At 18.5% G+C, this 15,573-nt stretch overlaps 2 protein-coding genes across 9 annotated transcripts in view; both read right to left on the bottom strand.

The window, feature by feature from the left end:
• LOC726953 (parathyroid hormone/parathyroid hormone-related peptide receptor) overlaps nt 1-3,412 on the bottom strand; it is a 28,644-nt gene extending 25,232 nt beyond the window's left edge. For 2 of the 4 annotated variants that reach the window (XM_016913790.2, XM_026442301.1), the window contains exons 1-2: nt 3,182-3,412; nt 1,187-1,854 (exon numbers count right to left, since the gene is read on the bottom strand). The gene's annotated coding sequence lies outside the window, so the exon portion shown is untranslated. The remainder of the gene's footprint in view (nt 1-1,186; nt 1,855-3,181) is intronic. The other 2 variants (XM_006566835.3, XM_006566836.3) reach the window with 2 other exon arrangements.
• Nucleotides 3,413-4,532: 1,120 nt separating this feature from the next.
• On the bottom strand, nt 4,533-9,834 carry LOC551572. Of its 5 annotated transcripts, none has more exons than XM_016913805.2 (7): nt 9,634-9,834; nt 9,333-9,467; nt 7,328-7,393; nt 6,556-6,621; nt 6,335-6,497; nt 5,463-5,814; nt 4,533-5,129 (listed from the first exon to the last, which is right to left on the bottom strand). In XM_016913805.2, coding segments are annotated over exons 1-7 (966 nt in total). In that variant the 5' UTR covers nt 9,635-9,834; the 3' UTR covers nt 4,533-4,946. The 5 variants fall into 5 exon arrangements, with proteins under 5 accessions (XP_016769294.1, XP_016769296.1, XP_016769295.1 ...); XM_016913807.2 differs by lacking the exon at nt 9,634-9,834 and adding an exon at nt 7,484-7,548 and having other exon boundaries at nt 9,333-9,471; XM_016913806.2 differs by lacking the exon at nt 7,328-7,393 and having other exon boundaries at nt 9,634-9,831.
• Between the last annotated feature and the right edge of the window lie 5,739 nt (nt 9,835-15,573).

Below are 15,573 nucleotides of genomic sequence, written 5' to 3'. Positions count from 1 at the left end.
ATGAAAAAGATAAATATGAGAATTTGTGGTTATTATTGGTATTATAAATAAAAATTTTTCCTTTTATTTATTATCAATAAATTTATATATTAATGAATAGATTTAATATATAATCATTTATCTGATTAAAGAAATATCCACGAATGTATTGATTTATCTTTTATCTCAAAAAAATAAATAAAATATTTTTCATGCAATACTTCTTTTTATCTTATTATGTAAGAAAATGAAAATCAAAATTCCATGAAATATTTGTTTACATATTCTTTCTTGAATAAAAAATTTGATTATTATCGAATCAGCCAAATTAAGTAAAAAAATTAAAGTAAAATAATAAGATGTTAACATCTGGTATCTATTTAATTAAAACTTATTTTACTTATGCTTTGTGATTAAACATCATGAACATATTTCAAGTTTATTTATAAAAATATCAGTTCCCCAGCAGGTGCTTTGAGAAACCATCGTTTTACATTATTTATCTACCAACGATAGGAACATTAAACTCATTTTAAACTCGACGAATTTCTACAAACTATCTTTAAACGCCGCAAATATGTATATTATGATTCTTTATTTTTTATTTTCTTTTTTTTAATCTTTTTAGAAATTTGAAGTAAAATAAAATTAGAATTCAACAAATTTAATTACAAAGAATTTTAATATATATAAAATATGTATAAATTATTATATTAATAATAACTAAAAACAATTTTAATAATATCTAATTTATTTTAATTTTTTTGATTTCGTTGAATATAGAATATATTTAAATATTCAATTAAATATATTTTAATGTTAAGAAATTAAATGTCTAAAAAAAATTATTAAATATATAAAAAAAAAAAAAACAATGAAAAACTTAAAAAAATTTAAATACTAACAGAATAAGAATTTCTAAATATTTTTTCAGCTTTCAAATTCTTTTTCATTTCTGAGAACTTAAAGAATATACGAATGGTATTAAAATTTATTATGACATTGTAATATATTTAAAAAATTATTAAATATTTATTACAGAACTTCAAAATATTTTCATATAATAATCTCGTAAAAATAAACTTTTTTCATTTTTTAAATTTTCATTGAAGATTAAAATTAAATATTATTATATGTATAAAATTAAAATTAAAATTATCCCATATTTTATATGAAAAATATAAAATTGTTTAGAATATCCACTTACCGGAAATTATTCAGCAGGATATTACATAGAAGTTATCAAACGTGTGTCCGACATTTGTTCAATGATCAAAGTAAAAAATCATTAAAAATATCTCTCCACTTGATAATGCGCTGAAAAAATTGCGCTTCTATTTTTCTTTTAATTTTTTAATTTTGTCTATCACAAATCATCTATCAAAAAGTAGCAGATGTTTCCATTTAAAGAAAACAACAATCCTCAATTTCCAACTTCAATTTTCAATAAACAAGTTTTGAAATTTGATTAAGTATAAATTTTATCTTTACACTAGATTTTATCTTATACCGTAAATTTTCAAAATCCACTCATTAAAACAATTAATACTTTATAAAAAAATGGTGAAACTAATATCTTTCATATTGCGTTAAAACGTCCGATACCAGGCGCCGTTTAAGCGCAACTGATTTCCCTCTGGTACTCTATATATCGTTGTCAGATCTTACGCATGCGATTCCGAGTTATGCTCTCTCTCTCTCTCTCTCTTTCTATATGAACTGTATATTTTCGTCGTAACAATATTCGGGAATAATCATTTCTTTGTCGGGTATTCACCAACTGTTGATTTTAGTCACGAAAAGTATAAAACGATATTGTCTTGATGAAGAATTACTATTCTTCAAATTGAATTGCCAATGTTTGATTTTTAGATTCTGGAAAAGAAATTGAAATATATTTATAACGATGAAATTTAAATTGAAAAGTAATATGAATTTGCTAATTAAAGAAAAATAATTATATAATAATATTAAAAGAATAAATTGATAGAATATATTGGAAAAATTCTTATTCATGTAAATACACAAAAATAATTCAATAAATAAAATAAAATATTTTAATATTCCTAAGATTTTATAAGTAAATCAAACTATTACTATACAAAAAATAAATAATTATAATATTTCATTTAAAATAATTGAGATGTGGAAAAAATTTTTCGATTTTAAGATAAAAAAATAGCTGGTATAAACTTTAAAAAACTGCTGAGAAAAACAATGATTTAATTTTGAAGATTAATATCAAAAATGTTAAGTCATTTATATTTTTAATAAGAAACTTGAGAAATCAATAGTTCAATTTTATTGACTATCAAATTTATTGACTATCAAATAAATTTTACTCATTTGATAAATAATATTTTTTTATAATATAAATAAATTTATCATAAATAATCAGTAATTTTTCATAATAAAATTTAAAGTAGCAATCAGAATTTCGCACTCTATTTGCAATTATGTAAGATATTTTACCTCATTAAAAAGTTTAAAATTAGGAGACAAAATTACTTTTCAGAAGATATTCAATACATAATAAAAATAAAATCGAAAAGATTAATTTATAATATATAATTTGTTTGTTCAATAAAAAAAAACTTCTATTTGGAATCATAATTTTAAAATATCAATTTTAAATATATAATTTTAAAATTTGTAGCACATAATATATAAAAATATAAACATATGAAAATATAAGAACTAAATATAAATATAAACAAATATATAAATGACTGAAGAATTTAAAGTTTAATCGATATTGATTATTATGATGAATAAAAATGGGTCAAATAAAATTATCTTTGAAACTGTTTGATAGGTTCGAAATATAAGTGGAGGCACGTATTTAATGATAAACGATAACAATACAGAATATCAATAAAAATGATAATGGCTTGTCGGTCATTTTTCAGTCATAATTAAAGATTGGATATCAAAGATTGATAGTTAAAAGTGAGCATTTCTATAACATTAGAAAAAAAAAAAAAAAAAAAGACAAATCGTTTTATATTATTTTATATTATATTTTATAATCATACATTTTTGTATGATAAAACTACAGAATATAACGAAAGTTTTTTTATAATATAAAGGCAAAAATATATCATTATAAATAATCAAGAAATAATAAATAATATATAAATTATTAATAAATAATAATTATTTATATTATAAAAAGATTTATGAAAACAAAAAATAATCATACCTGCAGATAATTTTACTTCTTTCTTTTTGCTTGCAATAAAATATTCATTAATTTAACTGAATTACATTGATAAGTTGATATAATCTGGTTTCTTATTGTTTTATGATTTATTTTGTATACTGATTATCATTAATATCAATTATAGAGTTGTTTATGCGATCAGAAGTTATAAAAAATGCGCATTTTTATTTTTCATCTCCATATTTAAGCATATTGTCCTATTAAAATAATTTTTTTATTATATATATCACATACAATGAAAAATCGATAAATAATATATAATTTAAATTTTAGTTTTAATTAAAATTTAATTAAATTGAAAACGATGAAAACATTATTTTGAAAAAATTTAATATTAATTATTTGTTTTTATGAAAAACTTAAGAAATATTATTTTTAAGAATTTAAAATTTTTTCCCTCAACTTTAAAATTAATAAACTAAGTTAATCATATAATTTTGTTATTTATATAAAAAACATTTGCAACAATTTGTATTGTTTCTATTGTATCATTAAATGAAGACAATTTATTATTTGCATTTATCATTTTATTATTATCCTAAAATATTAATATCCTAAAATATTAATATCCTAAAATATTATTATCCTAAAAACAAAAATTCTAAAATTCTGAATAATAATAATTAGTTTAACCAATTTTATGATTTTGATAATTTATATGATTTATATTATATTAATTTTGCATTTACTTAATATTTAATATATTATTAAATTATTACTTAGATTAAATTTTAAATTTTTACAACTAATGAAATTTGATTGGAATTAGTTGATAAATTATAATATTTACTACAGATTAATATAATATAATAAACTAACTATTTATAATTTATTCTATTAGAATTATTATTATTATTCTCTTATTATTATTATTACACTATAGCTCTAAAATTTAAAAATCCGAAATTTTTAAAATTTTTGGTAATAAAATTTGATTGTAATAATTGATAAAATTATCGAAAGTATAATATATCAATCACAAAAGTTATTAAATTCCTCTCAGTATTGACGAATGTCATTTTGAATTACCATATCAATAAAACATAAATATCGCATATATCAAATAACACAGAACGTAAAATACTTTATTTTTAACAAATTCATTCAATCTAAATAACAAAACCATGATTCATTTTATATTTCGTATTATTTTCAATATTTCTTAATTTTTTTCTTAATAAAATTATATAAATATAATTTATAAATATCTTATTTCTATTTTTCATGTCAACGTAACAAAAATTTTAATTTTTTGATAAAAATAATAATGTATAACATTTGAAAAATGTATGGAAAATAATAGAAGGAATATTAATGAAAATGACTGGAATACAAAAGGCGAAAAATTTACTACTTATTTCATGAATAAATAAGTAATTCGTATATTTTTCACAATACATTTTCAAAAAAAAAAAACTAACAGAAAAATTCTGTTTAGAATAGAATTAAATTATTAAAATTATTATACTCATTTTTACAATATAATTATCAAAACTAAAAAATTACTTACCATTCCCAAAACTATACAAAGTAAAAAAATTATAAGCAATAATCAATTTTACTACATATGCACCAAATCTTTAAATATTTAAAAACAAAAAAATTAAATCTCATTTTTTTTTCAAATTAAAAACATAAAATAATAAATGTAGTTTTAGTTTTTTTAACTCTTAAAAAAATTATTTTATCTACATTTATAGATTACCAGGATTATTTTTTAAACTTTTAAAAATAAGCTTCAATTTTAAGATACTGGAAGATACGTAAATTCTCGAATTTCATTATAGCCCATCAATACATTAATTATATCTTTCATGGTGAGATGATGAATAGTTTCATTAATTTTTGCACTTAAATAATTTTCGATATCCGGAAGTATGTCCGGTTTGATAATATCCAAGACCTTCGGCGTCAATTCTTGAACAACCTACGGATAAATGTATGCAAATTAAATTTTCCTGTCCTTTATTCTATTAATTTGTTATATTCAATCTCAAAAATTAATTAACAATTCTCAATACGAACTTCCACTTTGGCTAATTTTCTTACAAATATTATATAGAATAATAAAAATAATAATTTGTGATTATGTCTTATTGCCAAATTTTTATTAAGATATTTTGAAATATATAATTTTTTTATTTTTTTCTTTAAATTATGCATATCACAAGTCGAATACTAAATCCCAAAAGCTTTCTATAATTTCAACCATTAAAGCTGTATACTTGTTATTAAATTTTAAAAAATAAAATTCTACTACCTTGTTCATGATGTCATTTAATTCTTGATCATCCATTAAATTCTTCAAATTTATATCAATAAATTTCAAAGTAAAATCTAGATCGAATGTCTTTAAATACACTCCTCTAGAATAACCCAAAATAGTGTTTATATATAATTGAAAATCATGTATATTTCCTTTAAAAGGGCCATAACCATGTAATTGAAATTTTTGACTGAGATCGCCGGATATATTATAAAAGCCTTCAACATAAATTCTTGGAACAGTAATATTTGCTGCAATTGTTGGTCCGATCAGTGATAGCTTTGCTTTGTTGATTATGAAGGTCGACAAATTGTGTAACTGTAGATCCTGGATAGTGATAGACACGCTAAAAAATTGAATAACTATGTTATAATTTCATCAGATAAATAAAAAAAATAAAAACATTTTTCATACTAAAAAAATACAAAATGTTCATTTTTTATCTTTTGAAATAAATATTTTTAAAAATAAAAAAATGTAACATTTTAAAACATGCTTAATTTAAATTTTGTTGATTTTAAATATTTTGAACAATATATTAAAACATAAGATATTCGAATTGATGAAAATCAATTTTAATTCATTGAACAAATTTATAGATATATAAAATATTTTTCTTATCAAATTCTAAAATCTATTAGCATTTTTTCTAGAATTTTTTTACATAGTTTAAAGAATTTTTTTCTTTAAATTTTCAAAAAATTAGTTCGATTTTTTTAATTCCAGAAATATGGTAAAAAATTTACACTTCAAATATAAGACAATAGGATAATAATAAAAACAATGACAAAGATTTAAGGAAAATACTTAAAGATTTTTTTAAAATCCTTAATGTAAACAACAATTTAATCAATTAGTAAACTTACTTTCCTATTTCCGGATTTTCAATTACAATATCGACTTCATCTAATTCAAATGGATCCAAAGGTGGAATTCCTAGTTCTGGTATTCCATAAGGCATCCTGTTACGAAATTTTTCCAAAACTCTTCTAATTGGAAATTCCATACCCTTGGAAGCAGCACTGTCAACTGTTCTTATATCGATTAGTGTCAATTAAAATGATTACATATAGATTTATGTACTTACTGTAACCAGTAGTTATTCTAGTTGCATTGATAATAAAATTCCTCGGCTTTTCTACAGCATTTGTGACTGAAAATAGTTAAAAAAGAGAAATAATTTTTAATTTATTTATATTATATTATATTATTATATTTATATTATTATATTAAATTTTTTTTTAATTATTTTTATAATAATACTAATAAATATAATGAAGAAATTTAGCAAATAAATATTGATAACAATATAAAAATATTTTTAAAGTTAATGAATACATGAATGATTAAGAATATTTCTTATTTATATTAAAGAATATATTATCAAATCGGATATGAAAGTAAATTAATTAACTCTATAAAAAATAAATAAGAAAAATATTCAGATGATCATTGAATTTATGGAAACTTACACACTACGAAGTATTATTATTCATGAAAATTTATATTAACTAAAGCAAAGAGAATTCCACTATGATTTACGATAATCCAATCAACATCTATTAGTCAATAAAATTAGCATTAAATTTTTTTATTAAAATTGCTATTTTAATTTTGCAAGAATAGGATTTCAAATCTTAATCTATTATATATATTAACTTATGCTATTTATTAGAAGTTTTATTGTTATGATTTAATATTAAATCTGAATATATTTGAATATAAATATAAGATTAATTTCTCAAGCATCAATAAAAATATGTTACATTTCGACGTAAATAGCAATAGAGAAATGTAATTGTCAGATGAAATAATTTGAAAACCGATTCAAGAGTTGCTTGGATAAAAATATCACATACTGTAGTTAGAAGCTGTATCCGTCATACGATGTATCAGTTCTTTTTGTCGTTGTACAATTCCTGTAACTGGAACAAATGAATAAATGGACAATTTCTAGAACAGAATTTTCTTTTTGTAGATAATATGATATATAATTTTATATAAGTGATTCTTACTTTTTATTAGTAGTATAAGTCTTATATACAACAATACATATAATATACGATAATGGAAATAATTTCTGAAATATAAAATATACAACGATAAATAATTTTCTATTAATTTTAATTAATTATTTATCTGAATGAATTTAAAAAACTGTTCTATTACTTTTTTAGCTATATAAATAACTTAAAAGATTGAATCGATGAACTTAAAAAATACAAATAATAAAATTAACAATTTCTATTCTAATTCGGTTAATAATGAAATAACTTTTAAAATATTTTTTAGAATAATTCACATTAAATAATATAAATCAACGTTCATTGATCACATAAATATCATATTCTGTACTTTTATTTAAAAAATATTTTATTACTTTCAGAAAGTGTATATATATATATCGGAAGATGAGTACAACAAAAATAAAATAATTACGAATAATGCAATAAAACGAATTGAAAAATATAAAGATACGAGGATTTTATTAAAATGATACATGATCAATTTTCTTAGACGATCAATAATGTGAATTTTTGTTGCATTACTATACGTAGTAAGATATAAAATTCATATCAATAAATATATAATGATGCTTGAGATATAAACATGAATCTTATGTATATCATTTAATGAATCATTATTGAATTCATGTTACAATTATTTTTACGTTGAAATTATCATATCATAGTGTCACATTCTCATAGATTAATAAAAATTCAGTACAAAGTGCTTTTTTATTTTTAAGTTTGAAAACTAAAATATATATTACAAAAAAATAATATATAAAAATAAATATTACATTATAAAATAATAACAACTATTCTTTTTAAAAGTGAAATTCACAATATATTATTAATATAATATAATATTAATATAATTATTATTTAATTATAATAATTATATGAAATTTTATATAATACAAAATTTTTTAAATAAATTTTAATTTTTCAATCTCTTTTATATTTTTACCTTTTTTTTAACACATTAACAAACTAATACTATATCTAATATTTATTGAGTGTAAAAATCTTATTTCTATTTATAAAATTAAATAAAATTATGACGAACATTGAAAAAAAAATGATATTAATTTTAATTAACTCATATAAGAAACATTTCATTGAATCATAATACAATAATAATTAGCCAATGAAACGAACTTTTATAAATAATTTCGATATTATTATAGACATTATAGACATAGATACAACTGAAAAGTAGAGTAGTATTTTTTTAACGAGGTCAGTGTGTATCTGAGAGAAAGTACTTTTCTTTGTGAATATGTTAAAAATGATCGAATTTATTTAAATTTAGTTATTCTGCTTTTATTTTTTTTATTACACCATAATATTAAAATTCGGTTTTTACAAGTTTCCAATTCAAAATTAAAAATTTAGAATTAAGTTTTTTAAAATTAATTCATCAAAATATTTATTATTATTATTTATATATTTAATTATTATTTTACTTATTATATATTCTTTTATTATATTCTTAATCATTTTTTATATTCATATTTTATATTTAATAATTATAAACTTAAGTATTATATAACAAAGAATAAAAAGATTAGTAAAAAGAAACTTTGATTTATTTTATTTGATTTATTCTATTTGATTTATTTTATTTGATTTATTCTATTTGATTTATTCTATTTGATTTATACTATTTAATTTATACTATTTAATTTATACTATTTAATTTATACTATTTAATTTATTCTATTTAATTTATTCTACTTAATTAATTCTATTTAATTAATTCTATTTAATTAATTCTAAAGAATAAAAAAACAAAAAAAAACGAAAAAAAGAATAAGAAAAAGAAAAAAAAATATTTAACTTCAAAATAATCACTTACAAAGATTGGTGGCACTATTGGCAACATTTTCAATCTCTCCCAAAATTGTTGGAACATGATCTTGTTCGGAAAAAACAATTTGAATAGCCATCATTGCTATCATTCCTCCTTGAATTACATTTATCTTCATGATCACTATTATTTGAAATGAAAAATAATATTAAAAACGATACATCAAATTATAAAAATTAATAGTTTTGAATGACCGATTATGTCACGCAATAAACTTTTCGATCCGCTCCCGAAGAAGCAGGAAGACTGACTGACAATATAAAAGAATAGCAATGCGTATATATCTTACTGATGTAAGAGTGAGCACAATATTTTAAATGTGTGGGCAATGCACGTGCAGGAACGTCAGCGAACGTCAGCGAACGTCAGCGAAAGTAAGCGCTATAGTAAGATCCATGAATGATGTATTCCATTAGTTATCCAACGATGAAAAATCGAGTACTACAATGGTAAGACGTTTTCTTCAATTCATGATAACTGTAACGAACTTAATAATGGGGAATATAATATAATAAATAAACAATAAACTAAAAAAAATTATGATACACATTAAAACAAAATTATTATTAAAAAAAAATTGAAATCAGAGATAAATAAAATGCAGTATCTCCAATATTATAAAAAAAATACATTAATATCAGAAAAGGATTAATAGATTGTATATATTCAATAAATAAATTAAACAAAATTTTAATTGTGCGAGTAGTACTCATATAAAAACATCAGTAAAAATGAGCGCTACATTATGATGTAGGTTGATCTTCTAGATCTCTCTTCTGACGAGAAATTGATTATTTAATAAAAGCTAATACAATTGCTTTTCAATTCACAATAACTATAACAAAACTTAATATTTATTATCTTTATATCTTTATATCTATTATGAAAATATAATGAAAATATACTATAATTTCGCATCAATTTAAATTTGTTATCAATTATCAAATTTGATCAGAATAGTGCGCAAAAATGCAGCACATAAATATCGCATGAATTAATTTTACATATCAACAAGAATAAAAAAATAAATATTTAATATCCATTATAAAATAATAGAGAAAAATCACATAGCACATAATAACATCTATCAGTAAAAATAATTAGCTGAAAATAGAAATATAAATTAGAAATATAATATATAAAAGATTTTTTTAAATGATTTTATGTGTCATTAAATGATTTAATGAGTTTAAATGTCGAGTTTAATATAAGTTTGAAATTTATAAATAAAAATAAAATATATAATATATAAATAAAAATAATCAGCTAAAAATGAGAATAAAGTAAAAACAAATTAAAATAAAAATCAATTATCAAACTACAATATAATTCTACATTTTATTATCAATCTACTCCATTACCAATCACTCTATTTCATAGATATTACTAAATTTTACTACTACAATATGTACACATATATTAATTTTACTGTACAATATATAGAATATCATTTTAATATGATACATAATAGAATATGATTATATTTATTATATAATATATATATAAGAATATTTATTATACAATAAAAATATGTACAGTAAAATTATTTCATATTAATTTAAACTTATTTGTTATGATCAAATATAATAATATAATAATAGAAATATAATGCGCAATAATGCAGCATAAGTTGTATCAATTAATTTCACATAAACATACACTATTAACATGATAAAATTTAAATTATTCTTAGAAGAAAAAAACAAATGTATAAATAAAAATAATCAACAAATTAATTTTATATATCAATAAAACAGGATTTCATAAAAATAAATATTTAATAATAAAATAATCTCTATATGTAATAAATTATAAAAAAATATAATACCTTTTCGATTAGAATGCATAGAGGTATACCATGAATTAATCATCAATTGATTACTTAAACTTACTATCGAAAATAAATCTCTGATTGTATTTCAGTATATATGACAGTTATATGCCATAAATGAATTATTCGATCTTTACATTAACTTACGGCAATGTTGTGTACAGAAAAATATTTAAATATGTAACACAGGACAAGAATAGTCAAGAATATCGTTTCCAGAGTAGTCAATTGCTTCTCAACCGAGGTCGTAGACCAGTCACGCGTTCACTTCGTTCTGTCCGGTATGGAATCGTTTATGCATAAATAATAATTAAACGATATGGTAACATTTAATATAATGATGAAGTATATTTTTAAATTGTACTTTCAATTAAATATAAAAGAAAGTTATATAATATAATATAATGTAATATAATATAGTATAAATATATATATATATATATATATATATATATATATATATATATATATTTAATATGTGAAATTTCTATAAATATATATAATATATATACGTATTAAAAAAAACACGATTTTTCATGAAAAAGAATTTTTTGAAAATTTTCTTTTTTTTGAATGAATTAAATAATTTTCAAATATACTTATAATAAATTGATTAATTATATTTTCTAATTGTTTTTAGATTTGTATCTATTTTATACTTACCATTTGTATGTATCAAAAAATAATTTTCACAAAACTAACAATATATGATATATTGTGATACATGATGATAATTATATGATACATATCTATTATATAAATTTTAGAAAACGTAAAGATAATAAAAAAAAGTAACTATTTTTTAATTTATAAATATTATATAAATATTATATAAATTAGAATATTATTTTCGGTACAAAAATCTGAATTCATGCAAATTTAAAATAAAAAATTTAAAGCAATATGTAAAGAAAAAAATCACTTATCTTTCGATGTCTTCTCATTTGATCAAATTATTCTTTCTCTCAGAATTAATTGATGGTGTAAAAAAAAAAATGATCTGCATCTTTCTGTAAATAAAAAAATATTATTTTAATAAAAATATTATTCAAATTATACATGTTTATTTAATGTTTATATATCATAATAAATTTCACAATGAAAATTCATTCTTTAAAATAAAAACTTCTTTAATTGGATTAATAATTTAAATTTTGAGATTTTAGAATTAATTTACTAAATAATGTATATAAAAAAAATTAAAAAAAAAATTATTAATTGGAATCGCGAAGAAAAAAATAAATAATAATAAATATAATAAATAATATAATTTTTAATATTTTTATTTAAAAAAAAAAATATTAAATATATTTTTTAATACCTTAAAAAAATGCGAGACAAAAAATATCAAAAAATTTAATCGAATTTTAAAAAATTATTTAGTTTTAAGAAATAATTAATTTTCACCGAGATTTAAGAATTAAGAAAAAGAAAAATTAAGAAATAAAATATAAGATTCAAACTAAAGATTTAAGTGCACCCGAGTATTATATAAATTTATTTTATCTTTCGAATTTGATATAAAACATGAAAAAATATATACATAAATAATTAGAATAGAACTTTTAAAATAAAATTAGATTTTTTAAAATAAAATTAAATTCAAGAAAACAAAAATAATATTATAATATGAGAGATATAATATAAAATATACCACATTTATCAATTCATTAAAAGATTCGAAAAAAACTTGAATTTATATTTTTTCTAAAAAAAAATTTATGATTATATTGTATATATTAAAAAACCACGAATTTAATAATCATTAATTTAAATATTTGATTGTCATATAAAATATCTACACCTCATTAAAATATACCATTTTCTATCTTTCGAAAATAATAAAAAATATATAAAATATTAAACAAAAAATATAAAATATAAAAATTATATATATAAAATATATAAATATATATATAAAATATATAAATATATATATAAAATATATAAATATATATATAAAATATATAAATATATATAAAATAAATAAATATATATATATATAAAATAAATCAATTGGAACAAAAAAAATTATATTGTCCTATAAATTATAATTTCCAATTATATAAATATTTATATAATCGAAACAAACAGTTAAAAAACATTAAAATCAATATTAAGAAAAGATCACATTTTTCAATATTCTTTCGATTCTTTTTGAATGTCATCTTCATGCAAATATTTTCCGACCATGTCAAAAGAATGAGAAAAAATTGATTTGTGCCTTTTGCAAACATAAATATTATTTTATATTTAATGTCTTCATGCAAATATTTTCCGATCATTTCAAAAGAATGAGAAAAAATTGATTTGTGTCTTTTTTTTGCAAACATAGATATTATTCTATTTTTAATGTTTATATTATATATTTACATATTTAAAAAAAATGTATATTATTATTAAAAGAATTTCACAATTATCGATTCAAGCACGTCTGAATTATCAAATAATTATATTTTGTATTACATTTTTCATTATGGATAAAAAATAAATAGATAATATATCTATTATAGGACACAAATTTTTTTAAATAAAATTAAGTTTAAGAGAAAAAAAATCTTATTAACTTATGTATTATTAAACATGTTTTCAATTATATTATCCATCAAAAAATTTATCTATATTTCATATTGCGTAAAAAATAATATAGATTATATATGTATATAAATTTCATAATCACATTAATTCAAACTTATTAAATAAAATATCTAGTTTGCATTAAAATCTATCTTATCTTCATTTTATATATTTTAAATAATTTGAAATATATAATATATAAAGCTTTATTTAGTTAAATTAAATATAAAAGGATATCTTATTGATTTAAGTATTAACAAACGCATCTTTATTAGTCGATTCAAAAAAATCTTGAAATTTACACTTTTCGAAAATTAATATTTGATAATAATCCCTAAAATGTAATTCTTCTATAATAAAATTGTCGAATTTAAACTTACCTTGTTCAAAAAACAATTTGAAGATCACATGCCACGACGTGACGTTCACTAGGCATCTGAATGTTACCGAAGTTCGCGCAAATATGTAGACTCTCCCCTGATCCTTTGTTTTATCCTTTTTGAATAGGTACTACGGTAGTCAGAACTTTCTAATATAATAATTATATTATTAAAAACAATATATATATATTTATATTTATATATTTCATAATTTATCAATGAATATATTTTTTTTTTAGACAAGCATTTTTGCAATTTTAGCCTTAATTTTTACTATACGAATATATTCTTTCTCATATATAATCTTTGTTTTGATCAACTATCATAGAATTTTCTTTGAACGTTACATCAACTGCATTGATGAAATGACTTTCCATATTTTAATAATTTTCTATAATATAATTTTATTTATATGTAAAAAATAAATTAACATCTGTTTTTATTTTTATTTTATTCTTTTTAACATAAAAAATATAATTAAACTAATTATTATTTTTTTATATAATTTTGAAACAACATTTTTTTGAACTTTATTGTACTTATTATAACACATTATTTACTTTAATATTTAATAAAATTCAATTTTGTTTGCTTATTTTATATAAAAAATCTATAAATTAATTAAATTTATATTCATTTACTTTGCTTTATTTATATATATTATTATTATTATTATTATTATATAATTATAATTTTTTGAATTTCATATTTGAGTTTGGCAGTTGCATTATTTTTGAAATACCATTATTAATTGTGATTGGTTTCTTAATGAGAATAATGGAAACATGATTCAATTGAAAAAGCAAGGTATGTTATTTTTCTTTTACAATTATAGATAGTATGATCTTTCTCAATATTAAAAATGTAAGAATAATATAAATTTTATAATTTAATAAGTTTATTAATAGAAAATTATGATAAATGTGTTTATATTCATTTTAATTATTCAAAAAAAATATGAAAAATAAAATCTATGACCATGTAATATTATCTTCCTTTGTTTGTAAAAATCGAAAATGCAAACGAAAAAAATAATGTATCGATTGGTGAGTTTTTTTTTATTTTTCCATTATCTAATTTTTTTTAAAGTTTTGTGTTTTATATATTATATATTATTAAATCAATCGACAATATACAATATGTATCTTAGAAAACAATTTCTTTACAAATCGAATGATTTTTTATTATAATTTATTTCACCAATTTTCGTATAAATAAGGATTTTATTATAATTTTCTAATTTTACATAGAATATTTCTTTTAATAATATAATAATTTTGTCATAAAATATAGTTGAATATAAGAAATATTTTTATTTTTTATATATTTATATATATATATATATTATAATTAAAAATATCTTATATTTTTTATTTCTTTCGTGTTCAACTATATTTTATAATAATAATTTTAATAATTTTAATAATTGAAGATTTCATCA

This window comes from Apis mellifera, linkage group LG8 (genome assembly GCF_003254395.2).
Source record: "Apis mellifera strain DH4 linkage group LG8, Amel_HAv3.1, whole genome shotgun sequence".
Classification (NCBI taxonomy): domain Eukaryota; kingdom Metazoa; phylum Arthropoda; class Insecta; order Hymenoptera; family Apidae; genus Apis; species Apis mellifera.
The sequence above is the reverse complement of the archived record's forward strand: the minus strand, read 5'-3'. Positions and strand labels throughout refer to the sequence as shown.